The following is a 20,361-nucleotide window of genomic DNA, read 5'->3' on the forward strand; positions in this document are numbered from 1 at the left end:
CATATCTTAATGAGCACGGAGTTTCAACTACTTGTAGCAAGAGGACTTTAGTCAATATTTAATATGCAGTGCAAGTCTTCAGAATATCTTTTTTAAAGACTACAAGCTGATTTAAACATTGAGAAATACAAAGTGATAATAAAGTTGGTAATATCAATGTATACCCTCTCTTAAAATGGAGTGTCACAATATAGGATGTGCAAGTGAGGTTTTCATAAGCCATTATGTTGATTATTTCTTCTAGACAAAATCAGGAATTTGGAAGGTTTGCAAAGATCTCAAATGAGCTGCTGTGAAAATGAGTGTCTTTGTGGTCAGATACTTAATTTACATTTTGCTTCATTTCCTGTTTTGTACAGTGTCATGCCTATAAAAACAATGATTAACATGCTGTATTTTACATATATTACAAAGCTAATACCTGTTTTCTACCATAAGTCTTCGAAATATAGCTAGCAATATAGCTAGCTAAAAAACTGGGCAGATGGAAAACAGCTCACCATGCCAGCCTTTCTGCATTCGATTTGCAATGTGGCTCTGCAGCTGTGTTAGGTGCATTTAGTCTTTAAGAGAAGAAGAAAAAAAAAAAGGCATTGAATGTACAACTTCAACTCTTCCACTATGCTGGCTTCCTTACAAGGATACTTTCTTATTTACTTTTGAATTATTTCTAATCTTGTAGCCAAAATGGAGAGAAGCTCTAGAAGCTCGATCTTTTTATAAAACTGCAGACAAAAAGAGAATGAGAGCTCTAATAGTAATAAATAATAATAAAAAACTCTCTATTTTCTGTTTCCGTTTTCTTATTAGAACTCAGTTTCGGAATGCAGAGTGGACAGAAAATTGGAAGGGAAAAGGAAGGGTTTCCTCAGCCTGGGAGTGTTGAATAATGAAGTGTGCATAAGGCTGCATTAATACTGTTTCAAACGATAAGGACTTTTTTTATTTTCTTTAACTGCTTATCTTAGCTCACTTGTTGAAGCTGTTCAGCCTCTTAGGCCTTTAGCAGCCTCCTGCTAAACTTCTGTGCCAGGATGAATCCAGTTTCAGCTCTTATGTAACTGTCACTATGACAGGACGGAGCAAGTTAATTGTCTTCTGCCTCTTCTTTCTGTGTGATGTTCAAATGCTTTGCTGTTGCACACTGGATTCATGTGCCCCACTTTGCTAGTACTCTGCAAGATGTTTTAAAGGCAGAAGGTGGTTGCCTTTGCTTCAAGGAACATTCTTGGTGTTACTGATAACAAAGTTTTGTGGAAGTGGCTGATGAATAGTGTTCCGTTTGTTTCCTAATGGCACACTGTCAGCCTTGATGAATTGCAGACTTTCTCAGCAAGAAAAAAATAAAAGCCTTTTGAATAAGATGACTACTTATCACAAAGGGAAAAAGCTATTTTTTAACCTGAATTGAAATAAAATTTTCTAAGATTATTGCTTTGCATTTGATATATCTTTTGGAAAGAAAATAACAAATCTTAACTTCTGAAGGGTCTCAATCTTCAATATAGGCTGTTGCTGTGCTTTTTGTATACACATTTAGGAGTAGACATTAATCACATATATCTCAAGTTGGATTTCAGAGCTTAATTTATTGCTTAATGTTGTAGATGCCATTCAGTGACAGTGCAGAATGAAATTTAACTACGACTGAAAAATCAGGTTCCAGTTGAAGCAGCTATATGGAATATTTATATGGAATTTTCTACAGTTCATGCTTTTCTGATGAAGCTGCTTTTCTTTTTTTTTTTTTTGCTTGCTTCCTTGTTGTAAGAGTAATAAAAAGTTTGGCATCATGACTTAAAAAGATTGTCAAGAGAACTTGGAGCAGTTCACATGAACAGCTGCACCTTTTAAAAAGTGTTTCCATCAGAAATTCTAGTGACTTTTCATAAATGCTTCTGTTTGCTGGTGAAGAGAATCTTTGAAAAAACTGTGTGAAAGTGCACTTTGCCTTTTAATGGAAGATAATGAATTTTCATGGCTAAATGTGTCCCCGTTTCAGGTTCCTCAGCATCACCCAAATCATCAGTTATATCTCCTAGCAATGCAGCAGCTAGCAGACTGGCTGGACAAGGTTGTGATTTAATTATTCCCACAGGTATCGCAGCACTGAGCAGATAACGCCCTTGTCTCTGCTGACAATGTACTAACTCCTTCCTCCACACTTCTGCTACTTTGATTTGTTCTTATTTGGAAATAGATTTTTCTGGATTGTTATGGTGGTTCTCACTTCTGGGCTTTTGCAGTTTACAGAGTAATGGCTGTGTTCCTTTCTATCTGCTGCTGCTTATTCTACAGCATTAAAACTAATCTACCAAATCTTAATACTAACAAACAGTAGCTGAAATAAGGAAGTAACAGAAATGCCTTATTTAGGTTAAAGCCAAAACTTCTGCCATTCTTTTTGCCAAAGTGGTCACATATTCCAGCAGAACAGAATATGAGCTTAGGAATTAGGAATTCACAACACCCAAACTAGGCCTTGCCACTGACTCATTCTGCGCCCATGGGCAAATTACTTAACATCTTTGTTTCCTCCTATGTAAAAGGAGAAAAGTTATTCACTTACCTCATAAAGGTGTTGAGAGGATTAATTACTTAATGTTTGCGCAGCATTTTGAAGAAGTAAAGCACTTAGTAGAGCTCCATCATAAAGGAGTATCTTGAGGCATCTGAACACTTTTTTCTTTTTTCTCCTCCAAGCCCTTATTTCCATAAATAGTCTGGAAAGGCTAAGGTGACTTTAACAGGCTGAATTATTCAAAACATGAGAAGCAGGAGGCGTTGAAATTGTGCACATTAAAATATTGCTTAAAGAAAAAGGTGTAATGCTTTGCCAGTCTTGGTGTTTGGAACGCTAGGAATTATTTTTCAAAACAAGAAGTTAGAATCTGTGCAGCATAGCCTACTAGCTTGGATACTTGCTCTGTATTGGCAGTGAGTAAGTGCTGAGTGACTCTAGATATTTCAAGTTGTTCCTTGCAATAGTTTCTTTATTGCCCTTTTACACTGGTGGTTTATAGAATTAATTAGCCCTCATATAATGAGGCAATAAGGTTGAAATGCATAAATGAGCTGAACTTTTGGTAATGATGGCTGAATATCTTTCTAGAAAGCATAAGTTTTATTGGAAAGGATAACAATTTTCTGAAGTTTTGTATGAGCTCTACTCTAACTTGTAGATGCTGATAATGCTGCATTTAATGGTATACAGGATGTAAAAAGACTCTTAAACTGGCTAAATCAGAGAGGATGTTTGACTGTCAGACTCTTAAAACCCAGATTAAGTAATAAATATATCTCAAACTTTAAGGTCCGTTAGTAAAAACTCCACATGTTCAGGTAAGCCTTGTTATTCAGCCCATTACTATGTGAAAGTATCAGTATGTCAGCGCACTTGGTATCAGCTGTAAAATAATTGATGTCTATTTCTTAAGTTGATTTTTGAAAATTTTCATATTCATATTAATTACTACTAGGACTCTTCTGCTTTTTGCATGTACACTTGCACAAATCTTCCACATATACTTAAATACAAAAAAAGAAAGTCTTGAAGACTTGCTTTGTGTCTGACACAGGGGGCAGAACTCAGCAGAAGAGTGGACCTGTTGTATTAGCAGATGAAGTAAAGAATCCAGCAATGGAGAAGTTGGAATTGGTGAGAAAGTGGAGCCTAAACACTTACAAGGTTTGCAGATTATATGTATATATTTATATATGCATGTCTGTGTATCTAGAAATGTTTGCTACTGATTCAGATTAAAGCTTTTAAAGTATTGTACAGCATGCATGTGAAAGAAAATAAGCTGTTGTTGCAGCAAGCATAAGCAAATATGTATACAGAAAGCTTTGTTTTCTGATCAAGTGTAATGACCTTTGTAAGCCTTTTTAAATCCTTGAGAGAGATTTGTAATAAGTATTATTCATTTATCGAGGTAAGGAATGTTGTTTTTATGTCCACTCCAACATACAGGAAGTACAGATTTCAACAGTAATGCTTTTTATTAAATCTCTTTGCTATTTTTCTTGCTTGGTAGCTTATACAGTAGATTTTCAGTAAATAGCAAAAGACCTGCAAGTTCTGAAACTTGTTCATCACTAGTTTACTTCTATTGTGGTCTGAATCTTTTTCTTCATGGTGCAATTGTTGCTTTATATGTGTGTGTGTTGCTTTTTTGTGGCACCTCTTTGTCATTGAGGTTAATCCATTTGAATTTGGTGAAATGGAGAAGATGATAAACAAATAAGAGGTGTTTAAACCACACCAATTTGCCAGAAGTGACTCTCAAAGTCATAAGGAAGCTGAGGAGCAGTTGTCAGGGAATAGATCACTATCAGTAGTTCTAAACAAAGACCAGTTTTGAAAAGTAGCTTTTTGTTGTGCCTGAAACTTAAACAGAGGTGTGGACAGGTAGGTGTGTGTCAGTGGGATCTGCATCAACCCCTAAAGAAATGAAGAATCTGGAAAAATGGTTTCTTGCAAAACAAATCTGAATCCCTAGAGCTCCTCTTCCTAAATCCAGGTGTGGACTTTTTGACCAGTAAGGATGGGAAATAGGAACAGGTATGTTTTGCACGCTCGTAAATGTTCATGCTGCCCTTTGTGATAGGATCAGAAGGAGCTTGCATCTTTTTGTCTAAGTAAATTGCTTGTAGAATATCTTCTTTTCATGTGATCTAAATATTGTAGCAGCTGCAAAAGTCTGTCAGCTGCTCTTCCAAGCTCTTCCGGACTATGGTCCAGTCAGTCAGCATCATGAATTTGCACACTAAACAATTTTTTTGTGCAAGGTAATTTTTGCTCCTCCAAAAGTTCCTGTTGCCCCTGTGAGTTTTGGTAATGATGGAGGTATTGTTTGTTAGCAAGTGACTCATGTGCAGCCTCATCTTGTGGCTAGTAAGAGCCTGAGGGGTGTACATCTTCCTCAGCTGATGTGCAAGGAAAAGTGCCATTTTGTTCTTGGGCACTGGCTCTACAGGGGAAATGAAGTGAAGAACAAGTCTTGCACCATTACATGGCTGCAGTGCCATCAAATATATGTCCTTAAACAATGAGACAGGACAGATCTGTCCTTGCCTATTCCTTTTCTCCAGGCTATTCACTGTAAACCATTTAGAATCACTGTTTGCCCTGTGAAATGGCTGTTCTTAAATGGGGTTTATCAAAAGAGCTATTTCTTGTCCATGAACCTTTTTCTCATTGGCGTGCGGCCTGAAATTGTCTGAAGGTGAGATGACCTATGTCCCTTTGGGTTTTGTCAGGTTGAAGCTCTAGGGATTTGAGTATTCTTGTCAACTATTTTGTCTTCTAGCTTTCTAGTTTCAGGTATTCTCATTGATGCCAGCCAGCTCTTCCAACTTTTGGAGGCATCACTTCTTAATACTTAGACTTTTGCATTCAGAAATTATACCCATCTATAAATAGGTGGCCAAGTAAGTGTTGGAACGTTTTGTGCATTTCTGTCCTCTTGTCCTGTATCTGTTTCTGTGAGACACCACTGCTTTTTCTCCCTCTTTACTTCATATTACTCTTTCAAGCTGCTAGGTCCAGTTGAAAATTACAGGGGATTAAATCTGGTCTTCCCTCTAACCAAACCATGAATTTAATGGACTGTTTTTAACTTCCTCCCTGAAGTCATATCTTGATCTTATTCTGTTGCTTTTGCAACTGTTGTGCCTCTTTACTTTCTCCTGTGTCTTCTTCTAGTAACCGTGAGTTTCCTCCAAAAGGAATTGCCCTTCCTCCAGTTTTATGTAATCCAGTGGCAAGAGCCTTTTGCTTAGTCTTTGCATAGCAACTTGTGCATCTATACTAGTACACTTAGAAGCTGCACTTGTCTATTTTCATTCTTTCTGGTTCTTTCTCAATTGTTTTCATACAAACATGGTGTGTTCAACTTTGGTTTTAGGTACATTTTGTATTTAGGTATAATTTAACAAAGCTTATGTGTTCTCTCTAACTGTTTTTCTCACTTTTCAGGGTTGCTTTTATTTTTGTCAGTTAGAATTTTGTGTCCTTTCTAAATTTAACTGGTTAAAAGAAATACATCTCCTTTGGATATGTCAGGACTGAATAAAGCCAAATTCCTTTAATTATTCAATACCACTCTGGAAAAATCTACTGCTGCTGTAATATGTTTCGAAGATGTGATTTTTAAAATGGGGTTTGATTTCACTTCAGCTGTTAAAATTGAAAATTTGCACCTAGGTTCAATCTCTTCAGAGCAGTTGCTACCTTGACAGTTAAATTAATGTAAATTCTATTTTCACTAGCACATCTTCATCTTTTTAACTTAGTTGTCTTTCACCTTGTGGGACCACAGATTGACTTTGCATTCCTGCTTTACGGAGAGAAACTGTAAGGCTTTTTCCTGCATCTTCCTGCACAGAAGGTCTCTCCTGAGCCTCAGTGGAGGGCAGCCCAGGTGCCCCTCTGGGGACCTAAGTTGGACTCCAATCTCTGGCAGAGAGACTGTCACGGATACCCGGAATGTGCGAGCATCTGGAGTCGCTGTCAGAGCTGTTGGCCAGATGAAAGTGCCCACAGCCTACACCTAAGAGCAGGTTTTGCTGTTCACCACATTAATGAACTATGAATCAGTTAAGAAGTCAAGTTGTGACAGAAGAAACAAAGCCTTTCTGCAGCAATCGGCTCCATTTTATGCAAGGGTGAACAGACAATGAGAAATGCAAGGCAGCTTTATGTACTTATCCATAAGACTTACTAATAGGCTTTAAGCATCCTGAAGACACTTCCCATGCTGTCCATACCCGCCCCCCCCCCCCCCCCCCCAAACAAACAAACAAACAAAAACTGAAAAACTTCAGTTAGGATCATTTAGGATCTCTTTTTGGAAACTCCATAAAATAACATGGGTTATAGCTCTGGAACTGGATGGTTAGTAGATGAAGCCCTAAAGATTACAGAGTAGATAATTTTGTGCAGAACTTGTAATACTCCCAGCAACTCACTTGAAAGTAGTGGGGTAAATAATTGCTTCTTCAGACTTGGTGAGATCCACCAGCCCTTAAAACAGGTAAGCGTTCTTTCACTTGAGAAACAATTAGTTATGCTCTTCATTTACTAACTTGAATATTCATATTGTAGGAGTTGAGACTTGTCCAACTGTTCTTGCTGAGTCCTGATAAACTTCTAAAGAGTGTGATGTTTTTGCAGTTTGTTGTGCAAACTTATATTGGGAGGGGCGATTGTGAAAGAATTGTGTGTAATTATATGTCCCTTGAAGCTGAAAATGGGTGTATGCTGTGCTGTCTTGGATGTATTTGAATCTTTAGAGTGTTTTTTTTTTTTTTTTTTTTCCTCTTAGTGTACACGACAGATCATCTCTGAAAAACTGGGTCGTGGCTCCAGAACAGTTGATTTGGAACTAGAGGCTCAAATAGACATATTGAGAGATAACAAAAAAAAATATGAAAATATCTTGAAGCTGGCACAGACGTTGTCCACACAACTCTTCCAGATGGTACATACCCAAAGGCAACTAGGAGATGCGTTTGCTGACCTGAGTTTGAAATCATTGGAACTTCATGTAAGACTTGCATAGTGTTTAAAAATAAATAAGATGGCAGAGGTGAAGATATGTCTAATTGACTTTTTCAGGGTATATATTAGTTAACCACTAATTTTTCTGGATATTGTAGTTAATTTAACACAAAGAGCATGTAATATTCTTTATGTAATTCACTTCCAACTATAGGAAATGGTTGGAATTATTATAGTTGTAAACTGTTTCTAAACGCCTGTCTTCAATTAAAGATTGGGCTCAAGAAGTGACATACAGCTTTCACTTATATGGTGAACACATTTTTGCTGTTCCTTTTGCATCTAATGAAATGCCATCAGGAGTGTTCCAGAATATTACTTCATGACAATTACAGGATGCCTGTGGGGAATATGCCTGGGAGTAAGTAGAGTAGGGCCCATTACTTCATTTCTGCATACTGAATACGAGTAAAAGGTTTCTCTGTAGTAGGCTTAAGCATTGAGCTTCGATATCAAATTTCTCATTATAAATCAGACCTTTGCAACTGGTAGAACTAAACAGTACTTCTATGCTGCTTGAAGGCTGTCATCAAGAGAGACGATCTTTAGATGCCTGCATTTGGGTTGTTAGTTCTTGCTTTAAATGTTTTTAACACTTGCACTTTCTGCTGTTAATTATGATAAAAATATGTTGTAAAAATGAAAGTTAGATATAGCATGAAAAAATAGTACTTAGTTTACTTCTACGTGGATTGTAGTGTACTTCAAGAGAGTAACTTGCTGCTACTGGATGGTAGGAAAAACTGAAGGCAAAGATTTGTAAAATCATAGTTATGGAAACAATCCCAATCAATTTTGTGGTTATTAAATTTTAAATTTCTGTCTCTTCATTCTTCTCTCTCTTCCTGGTTGCCTATTCCCAGTGAGCTTTTTGGGAGGGACTGGAGCTAGTGTTTGCACAGACTGATTTTTAGCTGTTAGCTAGTTGGAATGATTTCCAGCTCCTGCAGTGGAATATGGAAATCTTTAATATTGCAGTCTGACAGATGGAAATCGGTGGAAAATGTAGCACTTCTAGCAGCTGAGCAATTAAATTATCAGCTAAGAGGGCTTGAAGTTTGTTTTTTAGTAACCGGCATACTCTTGACACAAATACAGGGCATATAGTTTGTGGTAAGATTTACTGACTGTTGTGAAGTATGTACTGAAGCTGGATGTTTTTTCTGAAACTGGGATTAAATCTGGCATCCTTCTCCTGTTTTAAGGAATGCTTTTCCACGAATAGCTTGTAACTGCTAGTGGGAATACTGTTTCTCCAGGTTCTATCAGCACCTAGGAATCTGCTTCAGTCATTCATCTCTTGTGTAGATTATTGAATGGGGCTGTCCATGAAAATCAAATAAAGGTTTCTGCTGCTGTAATAAAATTTATCTAACCTTTGCCTCTTGGAGACTTGCCTGGTGTTTGTCTCTTTCCTCTGTATTTTCTCTTTGTTTAATCTGAACTGTTACTGGCTATTGCTTGGTCTGTTCTTGAGTGTTTGGATAGCATTGTTGCCTCTAAAACTTGTGCAGAAGTATAGGATAATGCCTGGAAAGCTTGTCTTATTGAGCATCAGAAAAAGCTACAAAACTCAAAAATTATGTATGTTAACAAAATGAGATCTTAAAGGGTTATTATTTAGGTGAACGTCTTGCTGTTTCTCTTCTGGATGCGAAGATAACTCCTGGTTCCAGGCTCATGTGCCTCTATAGGCAGATGAATTCCCATTTTATTCGACCTGCACATAAAGTGCACACCCAGTGTAAGCTCTCAATTCAGAGAGGGCTGCCTGTCTCTTTCAGAAGAGACATACATAGGATGTGGACAGAATTTGAGGTCCACAGTTCTTTGAGGCATGATATAGAGCAGTGGAGAGAGTTTTTGATGGCTTCTGTGTCCTAGCTCTGCTCATGGACTGGGAGTGCTGGTTGACATGGGTGAAAGCTGCTGCAGTCCTGGTGCTTGACCCAGATCACTGCAGCCCCAGTGGACCAGCTGGAAAATTAACGTAGTCTTCCCTGCAGGAGGGAGAGGTAGCTGGGAAATGTACGGCTAAATGCTGCTGAAAAGGATATTCCTGCTTCTGCTGTTGCCTTTCCCTCTGTGCTCCCGCTTTCTCCTGCAGTAGTGCTTGTGTTGCTCCGTGGTGACGATATAGTTACTGTAGAGCAAGTAGGCTCTCCCAGAGAGCCAACTCAGCTGCAGTGTAGCTCACTGTTGGGATTTTAGCAGGATCCATAGTGATGTGGCTGCCCACTTCTTGTCACACAAGCAGCTGCTTAGCACCAAGGAGGTTGCGGGAATGTCTTTCAGCAGCGCCTTGCTCATGAAAAGTTGACGCAGGTTCTCTTCCTTTTTATTCCTTTCCCTCAAACTGCTTCTGTTTCCTCTGTACCTCTTTTCTTTTTTCTAGAGGCTTTAGCCCTTACTATGGCCCACTAACCTTAACTTCATGAAGTAATTAATATTAACAAAAAACATTGTTTGGCTTTGGTGTTTGTGTTCTCGACAGATTAAAGGAAACTGGGAGAATACGGCACTTCTGAGTCAGTTGTTGGCAGTGTGCAAGCCTAAAAAGACAAAGTTCCAGATACGACTTGTGTGTTTTACAACCACAAATTGGAACTTTTTAAGTAAAAACTCCATCTGTGGAATGTGAAGATGTCATATGGATGACATAAAATAATAACGCTCATTTGGCATCTATGTATTAAGAAAAATCTCTTCAGCCTTGGTCAGTACTTACTTTCTTTTTAAAGAAGAAAAAAGCATGGACAAATATCCAAATGTAACTGAAGTGCCTTGGAAAAAGTGGGAATCATTTTGCTTTTGCAAATTTATGGCTGATCTATCTTGCCAGTTTTATTTGCTATTCACTAGAGTACTCTACTCTTCAGTTATTTGAAGCTTTTAAAATATTACAGATTGTGTGTGGGTGTATGCCTTGTTTGTTTGTTTTCTGCATTGCTCTTTATGCAGAAAGCAAGAGTAGAACATGCTAACTCATTAATACTGTTTGCCCTTGTGAGTTTAGTTTTACTACTGTGTTTAATATGACAATGTCTCTTTTGGGATTGGAGCATTATCTGGGCAACCACATGGCGATGCTGAGTAAAAACCATGTTGAATCACAATGTAAAATTTGATTAGCACTTATTTTACAGTGAAATTAAAGGGTTTTTGGTTCAGTCTAAAACACATTATAAAATAAGATTTAACAATGCAGTAGCATAAAAATTGGAAACCATGTTTTAGTGATACTAAGGGGCTTTCACAAACTGTGACCTGAATATTGTAGAGAAGTTTTATATATTGAATCACAGTCATGCTTATACAGAAGTGACAAAACTTCGTCTGTGTTGTCATGTGTTTTTTATATAGTTTCTGATGAATGCTATGGTTTGAAATCATCTACAGTTTTGTTCTGTTTTCTTTTCTTTGCTTCTTTGTTTATAGGAGGAGTTTGGCTACAATGCAGATACTCAGAAACTTCTAGCTAAAAATGGAGAAACTCTTCTTGGGGCTATTAACTTTTTTATTGCCAGTGTGAATACACTGGTGAATAAAACAATTGAGGACACGTTATTGACTGTGAAACAATATGAAAGTGCCAGGTAGCTATTCTATGTCTTAATCTTCAAGAAATGAAGTTACCAGTTTTTCATTTGTTTCCTTGTTTTTGAATAGCTAAGAGATTAATAAAATCCCTGTGAATATAATGCAGACTTCCAATAATCGTGATTTGCAGTTAACTTATTCCATGTGTTTTAAAAATGTTTTGTAAATTTTATATTGCAGACTTGATCTTATTTGTTAACTTTATAGGTTTGTCTCTCTTTCTTGTCCCTGCCTGCTAGAGAAGCAGTGCAAAGATGCGCCTTTTAGCTAGAAATATTGTAATAAGTGAAGTAATCTTTTGCACTTCAGTTTTTATGTAGAAGTTGCAGGTCTAGTTTGTGCCAAGGAGAACCAAAAATAAACTTTCTAGTGACTGAATAGTATCTTGTATGGGTTGAGTGTCCTGGAGAAGATTATTTTAGTCACGATATTGCAAAGTGTTCCAAAACCAGGTTCCCTCCTGCTGATGTTTAGATTTGGGATCCTTTCTGGTACTGCTTTGTTCTTGTATTCAGTCCCGCTTAACTGGATACAAATTTCATTATAATTTTCCCAAAGGATAGTTTCTAAATGTTGACTTTTTCCTTTTCTTTAGACTGAAAAATGCAAGTGACTTGTGTGAAGTTCTCCCTGTGTTCTTTGTTCTATTTTAAAGCTTCATTTGTAAGCAAGTGACTCTTAAGCTATTGTCTTGATATTTTGATATATTATAGAAAGGCAAAATTAACCTGGCTTGCAATTACAATTGCTTCAATGTCAAAATACTTAAATGCCAAATCCATACACACTTTCCACTTAGTCCTTTGGGACTGCATGAAAAGTGCATCTCTGAAGAGTTCTTGCCAGTCCTTCTGAGTACGCCATTCTTCCCTCTTGAAATACCTTCATTAGTTTCTATTTGTTTTCAGTAAAATAAGTACCTTGTCATCTTGATATAGCCAATAGAATACAAAGGGTCCTCACTTATCTAGTCATTTTGTTTGTTCCACTGTATGATTCAAATTACTGTCTTATTACTTTTAATTTTTTAACTTGGTTTCTATTGCATGCTGAAAGGGCATGTGATAGGCTGTTGCTTTCAAATGGCAGAGATGTACGGGAGGAAGAGTGAGGTTTTGGCCAGGGCTGCCAACAACCCTGCAGTGATCCCTGCCTCTTGTGTGGTGCTTGGCTTGGCCAAGTGCAAAGGAGCATGAGCTGCTGCATGGAAACGCAGCATTTCTGTCTCATTGTCTCACCCCCTTTCCCTTTTTTCTTAAGTATAAAAATAGCTTAATATCTGGCAAAGATCCAGAGTTTGTTAGACTTGTATGTTATACAAGTAGAAGGTACAAGTGCTGAATTCAGCAATATTGTCTTTGTTGCCCGCATGCCTAGGCCCTTCTCCCCCTTTCACATGCTACCTATGTTTTTTGATAGAAACTAAAAATATTTTTTTCAAATCTTTTTGAGAGCATGACTGGAAATGACTTAAGTATTAGAAAATATAAAAATGAGGATTTATTTCCTAGTAATGGGGGAAAATTTGATTTCCCTCTCTGCTCCTTAGAACTGCAGATGTGACTGGTTTATCTTGAAATAACCTTCTGTATTAGATTGTACTATTTTATCAATGAAGCCTTTTGTATTATTTTTCCCTTAATGGTAGGATGTGAAAGCTATATAGATCAATTAGAATGATGTCAGGTATCTGCAGGAAAGAGGCATTAACATAATTTCGATTTCATTTTTTGCTGGCAGTGTCTAAAGACAGAATTACTTACATCATGATATTTTAGTGTTTGCTTCTCTTTGGTTTCTAATTTTCTGTGATTTTGGTAGCGGAGAGAATAAGAGTTAATTAACAAATACTTTTTGTTGACTTCAAGGCAGAATACGTGTCTTGGCGGCAGTGCTCTCTTACTGCTTACTAGGCTGGAACACTTTGCCCTGTGTCTGTCTCTTCCTTGTCTCCTTCAGTGGTGGTGTCGATCTAGAGTATCTGGCTTTCCTGCCTGCCTAGGCTAGGCTTGCCATCAAGTGTAAGCACCACATCTTTCTGCTGCTTATAGGGTAGCCAGGTTATCCCACAACTATTTGTGGAGCAGCTGTAGAGCAATTGCTGTGGATGTGTGTCAAGAAGCCTAGGATGTGTGGCAGGAACCTTGGAGTGGGGATTGGTGGGTGAGGAGTTGTGCACTGCTGCAGCGAGGGGACACACTTCTCTTGGAGCTTGCTTTGCTCTGCCATCAACTTGTTACTGAGCTGATTCAACAAGCATAAAAAACAGCTTTCGCTCACTTAATAAACGCAGATGGTGAAAGAAAGGCTTTGGCTCTCTGAAGCCAGGATAAAGCAGGATTGGGAGCCCATGGCTGAGATGGGATTAGGAGGGGAGGATAACTGTTGAGGCAGCTTTAAACAATTTATGTAAGGGTATTTTTCCTGGTGAATGGGAAGAGAAAGGTTTTATATTTTTGTTCCACATATGTGACTCTCTTGTTCATCTTCAATTGTTACTGGCCCTGCACATGAGGTCTGTTTTGAGAAACTCTTCAGACTTTTTTCCTTTTTTCCTTCTCAGGATTGAATATGATGCTTATCGGACAGACCTAGAAGAGCTGAATCTTGGCCCTCGTGATGCAAACACTCTGCCAAAGATTGAGCAATCACAACAGCTGTTTCAAGTGCACAAAGAGAAATATGACAAAATGCGTAATGACGTATCTATCAAATTGAAATTTTTGGAGGAAAATAAGGTAAGCTACAAGTTCTGATGTTGTGCTAAGGAATTTTGTATTGTTAGTTTCTGTCTTGATAGTAGTAGTTTATGTATTGGATCTTAAAATATATTTAAATTTAAAAGAGAAATCAAAGAAAAGACAACTTTTCTGAGTTCTTGATGTATCACTGGAGGATAAACTTTTAGAACAGGAAATTTCAAAAGTCACCCATCAAGCTGCTGCAAAAGACAAACATATAATGGAGGTAAGTTTCTTGGTAATATGGGAGGGTTCAAGTGTGGAAGAGCATCATGGCAGCAGTTTATCACACTTAATCGTCAATTAATTGAGTCATAATTGCTGATTCAATACTGAGTAACATTGGCATGTTTGGCAACAGTGCCACAGATAATATGCACAAAGGAAGTGAGTGAGAAAGCAATGATGCTTCTTCAAAATGAAACCTCCAAAATAATAAAATAACCTTCATTGAGAGATACAACATTCTGTAGTCAATGCTACAGTTGCGTAACTGATAATTGTATGAGCTGTCTTTTTTATAGTTGGTTTTGGAATGGGAAGAGTTTGTTTTCTAAACACTTCCCTCCTAACTAGACCTTTCTATCTCCTTTATCACCGATTCCCTTTTCTTACTTTGTCTGCTAAAAAGAAAATAATTATCCTGTAGAATGCATGTTTAAGCTGCACTTTTGTTGCTAAATAAGTCTTTCTATATTGTGTTTCCTTAACTACAAAAACTGATCAAGGCATGAATGTGGGTCATTCTTAGTATGTGAAATCGTTATAATGCTTCTCAGTAGCTGTTTTATGTTCAGAAAATATTAATTTCCTATAGAGTAGTTTATCGTTTTGTCCATGTCTACCAGTGGATTAACACTTTGATCATGAGTTAATTGACATATTGTAAGACCTGTGACTAGGTAATACTGCTTGTTAGAGAATAGGGTCTTGGCCCCAAAACAACAGCAGTAGCATACCATGCTTCCTTGAAAGCCTTTCCTACTTTAAAGGAAAATCATAGGGATAAAGTAAATTAAAAGCAAATATTCTGCATTCATAATACAATCAGTCAGTTGCATCAACAATTTACAGTAAAGATGGAGTAGGGGAAATAATTCTACCAGTGAGAAGGGGTAGCGGGAGGAAGTAGAGGGGAAAAAAGTACTTTCAATGTGCTTGGGTTTCACAAATAGTAAGTACTGAAAACAGGACTGCTGAGCACTGCTACTTTATATAGACATTTGCACTGGGACTAGGGCTCTGAGACCACATAGCATTTACCACATTGAATTGATGATTCATAAAACTCATAAACTGTTATTTTTCTTGTTCATTTATTGTTCTTGTTGAATTTTTAGCCTATTAACTCGCAAATGAAAGAATACATCTTAAGTCATTTTCCTGAAGTGAAATGCGATCTAATACCAATACCTATTTTTAAGCTGATGAATCATAAGAACTGCTTTTTAAAATGTTAGGTTGAAAACAGATATAGTTACAGTCTTTGCTTCTGGGCTTTAGTGTGTGTTTTTTTTTTTTTTTTTTTTTTTTTTTTTTTTTTAAAAAAAACTGTCCTTCTAATACATAATTTGTTACTAATACAGTTTCCTATGTTGAAATAATGCTGGATCATTCCAATTTATCTGTGCTGGAACTCTGATCCTTAAATATAAACTAGTCAGAGAGAGCACTTGCTCTGCTTCTTGTATTGCAAACTGGTCAGCTTTTTGTCTATACAAATGCAAAGGCCTTGAAGTCAAACCGTATTTACATCTTGCTTCACAAAACCCTTTTCTATTTTTTATTAGATACTTTAGGGAGCAATAAGTAGCATTCCTATTTGCCATCTTGAATTTTAGATGCATACAAAAGGTATGCGATGGCCTTAAGGCAGTTGGGTTTTTTATATATTTTAGAAGATTATTATCTGTGTGCTCAATAAGTATAGGAGTTAGATTTTCATTTCAGTTAGATTTGATATTCTCAGTGCTACTTTTTATCAAAGGTATATCATAGCATTTGCTGTGACTCATCATAATTAAAACTTGGTAAATGTAGCGTGTGTATAACTTGCAGGAGGAGCGAAAGCACGGTGGGTAAGGCAGGGTGACTAGCAGGGTCCCAGCCACTTCAGTTCTTGGGTCACAGAGGTGCTTAAACCAGAGAGAGAGTGCTGCCTTCCTGAGGGAACGGCCATCCTGGTATCACTAACAAGGTAGTGCAGTAAGCCCAAGGAGGGCGTTTCACTTAGATATGCTGCATGGAACAGGAACTAGTGTGTGAGTGTGCATGTGCGTCCAGCCCCAGGAACAAATGTGTAGTGGTGCCCATTTAAAGGAATGGGAGATGAAAATAAAGATTGCATTGACAAAATACCGCTTTGCTGAGTGACTTACCAAGACCTTCTTTGTAGCCGCTGTCTTGGAAAGCCCATGTTGTTGCAGGCTTGTTGCATGCAACGCAAATGACAGTATGGGTAGCTGTGTCAAACAAAGCTGGGCCTTAACTACTCAAATTAGTCCATACTCGAGTTTACCAGTCTCTGATCACCAGCTATACTGATGCATGTTGTCATAGTGCTGGGTCCAGACGGGAATTAATATTTGTTCCGAGTTTCCCTAGCAGAGCCTTTTTAAGAAAGAAAATGTTACAAACTGCAATAGAAAATTATGACTACCTGCAAGCCTTTTGGGTTTAGACTCTTATATATTGATACAGAGTATAGTACAGTCTACCCTCAAGCTTAGCTGTTCTTAGACATTTCTGTATTTGAAAACATAATTGTGTAATGAAATCTTGTCACAGCAATGCAATATAACACTTTAGGATATACTTTTGGATTAGTTGGTTCATGAGTGTTTCTAAATAGGTAATTCTAGGCTGACCAATATTAAAAACAGGAAAAATCTGGTTTTTTCCTCATCTGTTTAATTAATGTCACAACAGGATCAGCAATGCTACATGTTTTTAGTGAATTTAGGTCCACTAGGTCTACTGAAGTGTGTACCCTCTCAAAAGCATTGCCCTGTATTTGGTGGTCCATGGCACATGAGGAGAGGGGAGAAGATGGGAAGTGTGTTCTGTCCCTCACTGCAGAGGAGCTGTAAACCCAGTTTAACTGGCTTATGTGCTTTTATGCCTGTCTTGCTTTATATGTCATATGGTGCCACAAGCTACCTAGGCTGAGACGGGGGTAAAGTCACAGGGTTGCAGTCTCTGTGTCTATTGTGCTGGGTTCACATGTTAACGATTCACGGATTGTCTGGGGAAGTTCACAGAATTGTTACAGTGGAGCTGCAGTTGAAAGCTTGCTTCTAACACCAGGGTACCCAGGATCCCCCTTCCTTTCTTTATAATGTTTAATCTTGGAAGTAAACACTGAATTGTCTATGTTTATTATAGAAGAACTCCAAACATGCCATCCAAAGCCATGGTGTTGCTTGGGTTCTAGTAGGAATGAAAGTATCGGGAAATAGGATATCCTTAGAAACTATATAATTCTGAGCTTTTAACTTGTTTTGGGTTCCTGTTGCCTCTGCTGTGCAGTGGTGTTTGGTGCTACAGGGCTGTGTTGGTGCTGTTCCCAGCTGGCAGAGTTCTGCAGAGGTTGGTTGTGGTCTGGAGTGCTGTAATCAAAAGCTGTAGTTTATAAATAGTTACAAGTTGTTGTGTTTTTTTCTTCCCTCTATAAAGGCAGTGGCCTGTTCTTAGCTTCAAGATTTCTACCATTAGAGGAAAAAAAATGAAAATGCCTTATAATGCATCACACAAAAATGCAAAAGAAAGCTATTCATTTATGCTCTTGAGAAATGTCAGATAATCTATATTATTCCATATACTTATGAGTTGTACCTCAGGAGTTTGTTGTTGAAGTGCTTGCTTCGTGCGTTATCTACCTTTGTAAATCTAATGGAAACCCAGATAGGGCAGCTACATCAGGTAACTTCAAAAAAAAACTGCCGAGGGAAAGATTTGTGATAGTTGTGAGAAGGTAGAGACTGCCAGAAAGAAGATGGGAGCAGTCCTGGTGACAGCACTGAAATACTCTAGGCTGCATCTGAAGAATGCAAGGAAGCAAGCAGTTAATTTCTGTACCTAATGTATCACAGAAAATAGTGTGTGGAGATGGACAGGACAGCGTGTATAGAGATGAAATCTCAGAGTATCCAGAGAAAACATGAAAGCTTTGAGCCAACCTACAGTATCTTCTGCATATGAAACTTAACTCTTTGGGGCATGTGTATTTCTCTTGTTTGTTTTCAGAGTTTGGTTTTATTAGACCAAGATACTATTGGAGTGTTTCGTCAATTTATCAGTGGGAGCAAATAGGTACAATTAGCCCATCGGCAAGGTCCAGTATTTTTAAATGATGATCAGCTACAGGAAATATTGGGTACTTTTTTTGACAGCATGTTACTCATCCATTGAAACATGCATTCTAGCAGTGTAGCCTGAGCATTCTTCCAGTGCAAAGTGTTATCTTCAAATACTCATATACTGGAGTAGGTGCTACAGCTCAGCACAGTGCTGTATTCTAGTGTCAGTCTGACTGATTTTAAGACCCAGTTTACTAAGGGGAAAAAGTGTGTGTATGTGGGGAGGTCTTCTCTTCAGTGTGCTTTCCCTCACATTGCTGCCTCTGTGTTTGCAGAAGTGTTTTTGCAGCTGTGCAGAAAATCAGATCAGGGAACCCATCCAGGTTAAAGCAAATATGTAGTTGTCAGGTTGGTTTTAATCTAGATCTGTTCCCTGATCCAACCGACTGCATAACTGTGTTTTGCCAACACAAGTCTAAGGTGAAATGTAGTGTGGAAATAGGAATCAATGGCTGGATGCGGAAGCAGGCAAGGCTGAGTTTTTTTTTTTTTTTTTTTTTTTTTTTTTTTTTTACAGGAAAACTAGTTAGCTTTGAAGTTAGGTTTCAGTGAATACTTGTAGTCCTATCTCTAGCTGAAATCACTGCTTTTATTTTGCAGTAGATGTCAGGTGTTTTGAGTTGTTGCTGCTTCTCCCTTCTCATCTCTTAGCTGTCTGCTCCTCAGAGCTCACAGGAGAAGCTTAAGTAGCATTTCTCATTTCTTAGTGCAATGTCAAACAGGTTAAGTGGTCTTACTGAGAAATTTAATCTTAAAATTGTCTGAAGCCCAGAATAAGAAGATCCCACATTTGCTTCTGGGATTCACTGAGAAAGTCGCCTCTGAAGGAGGAAGACAGTGTCTTGAATCTATACAACACATTTGCTTGGGGATAGATTTTTCATGAAATAGTTCAAAACAAAAACAGAATGGTAGTTTTGAGAGCAAATCATATGACTTCGAAGTATATGCATGTGTGGCTGGGTGACTTTATAAAATTGACAGAATACTTCTGATAAATTCATAAAACTTTGCTATTAGGGCAGCTTTTAAAAGTAAACTTGGTTGCAAGTTGATGAACCACAGTTGTGAGGGCAATTTAATCTGATTATATTTTCCTATAAGCAATATGAATATTTTTTACTGTTTTACAAAATGTGCTAGAGTAGGGGTGTACATCTGTGTAAAGTCCTATCTTGAGCTGTCTGAAATATTGCTGATCTATGATGAAAGGAGTTACCTGAAAAGCAACATAGTTCTGCTTTTTTGTGCTTTTACTTTTTTTAAAAGCAAGCCTTGCACTGTCACTTTTACTTGAATGACCTGCTACAACCTTTGGGATGATAACACATCTATATATAATTGTTACATGTATCCACACAAAGTGAGAATATGGCATCTTTCATGACTGAATCTAAGCTGAACTGTGTTGAATAAGCATATTTAGTTACATTTTAACCTAATGTACAATTAAATGTTCAAAGGTCTACGTGGTGATTTCTGTCAAGTCTTTTATTTGTAAATGAAAATACTTTTCCCAAGATAGTGTGCACTGTAGACTTTTCTAGCCCTACTCACCTTCATGAGGATTTTTGTCTTGGAAAGTTGTCTGGTTGAGGAACCTGCCATTATTCGGGTTTCAGTTGGAGGTGGGTGGTAGGACACCTATTCTTTGATACATGTTAAATTAGCCTGAAATATCAGAGGAGAAAACACAGTAGTACCAGTTTTCAAATTGTCAAAGCAGTTTGGGCTAAAGTGAGTCACCAAAGAGAGCTCATCACTTCAGCAGGATGCCAATGTCTGCAAAGTTATCATTTTGCAGGGAAAAACTTAATTCATAAGATGAGTATTCAGTAAGCAAGCTATTGACTACTCATAAAAACAAATTGGAGTTTTTAGTGCTAAAGCTTCTTTATGTACAACCATATCCATAAGTGTGTACACACATACCCCTGTGCTGCACATGAGAACTTGTATACATCTGGAGTTCCCCACTGATTATAATATGGGATTCTGTTCTCATTTAACAGTCTCATAACGCCTCTGAAGCTAAGCATGGGACACGTGCTTTCAGAAATCCGTACTGCGCTCGCTCGAAGCGGCCGCAGCCTCCCCA

General features: G+C 37.8%; 1 protein-coding gene across 6 annotated transcripts in view; it reads left to right on the forward strand.

Annotated features, from left to right (window-relative positions):
• ARFIP1 (ARF interacting protein 1) overlaps window positions 1-20,361 on the forward strand; it is a 31,636-nt gene that overhangs the window by 9,190 nt on the left and 2,085 nt on the right. For 2 of the 6 annotated variants that reach the window (XM_010217634.2, XM_010217642.2), the window contains exons 3-7: window positions 2,003-2,098; window positions 3,579-3,688; window positions 7,329-7,550; window positions 11,003-11,160; window positions 13,728-13,902. In XM_010217634.2, coding sequence (XP_010215936.1) covers window positions 2,003-2,098; window positions 3,579-3,688; window positions 7,329-7,550; window positions 11,003-11,160; window positions 13,728-13,902 — 761 coding nt within the window. The remainder of the gene's footprint in view (window positions 1-2,002; window positions 2,099-3,578; window positions 3,689-7,328; window positions 7,551-11,002; window positions 11,161-13,727; window positions 13,903-20,361) is intronic. The other 4 variants (XM_010217649.2, XM_088526525.1, XM_010217657.2 and 1 more) reach the window with 2 other exon arrangements.

Source organism: Tinamus guttatus, unplaced genomic scaffold, assembly GCF_059628265.1.
Source record: "Tinamus guttatus ecotype Peru unplaced genomic scaffold, ASM5962826v1 Tinamus_guttatus_pri_ptg000247l, whole genome shotgun sequence".
Lineage (NCBI taxonomy): Eukaryota > Metazoa > Chordata > Aves > Tinamiformes > Tinamidae > Tinamus > Tinamus guttatus.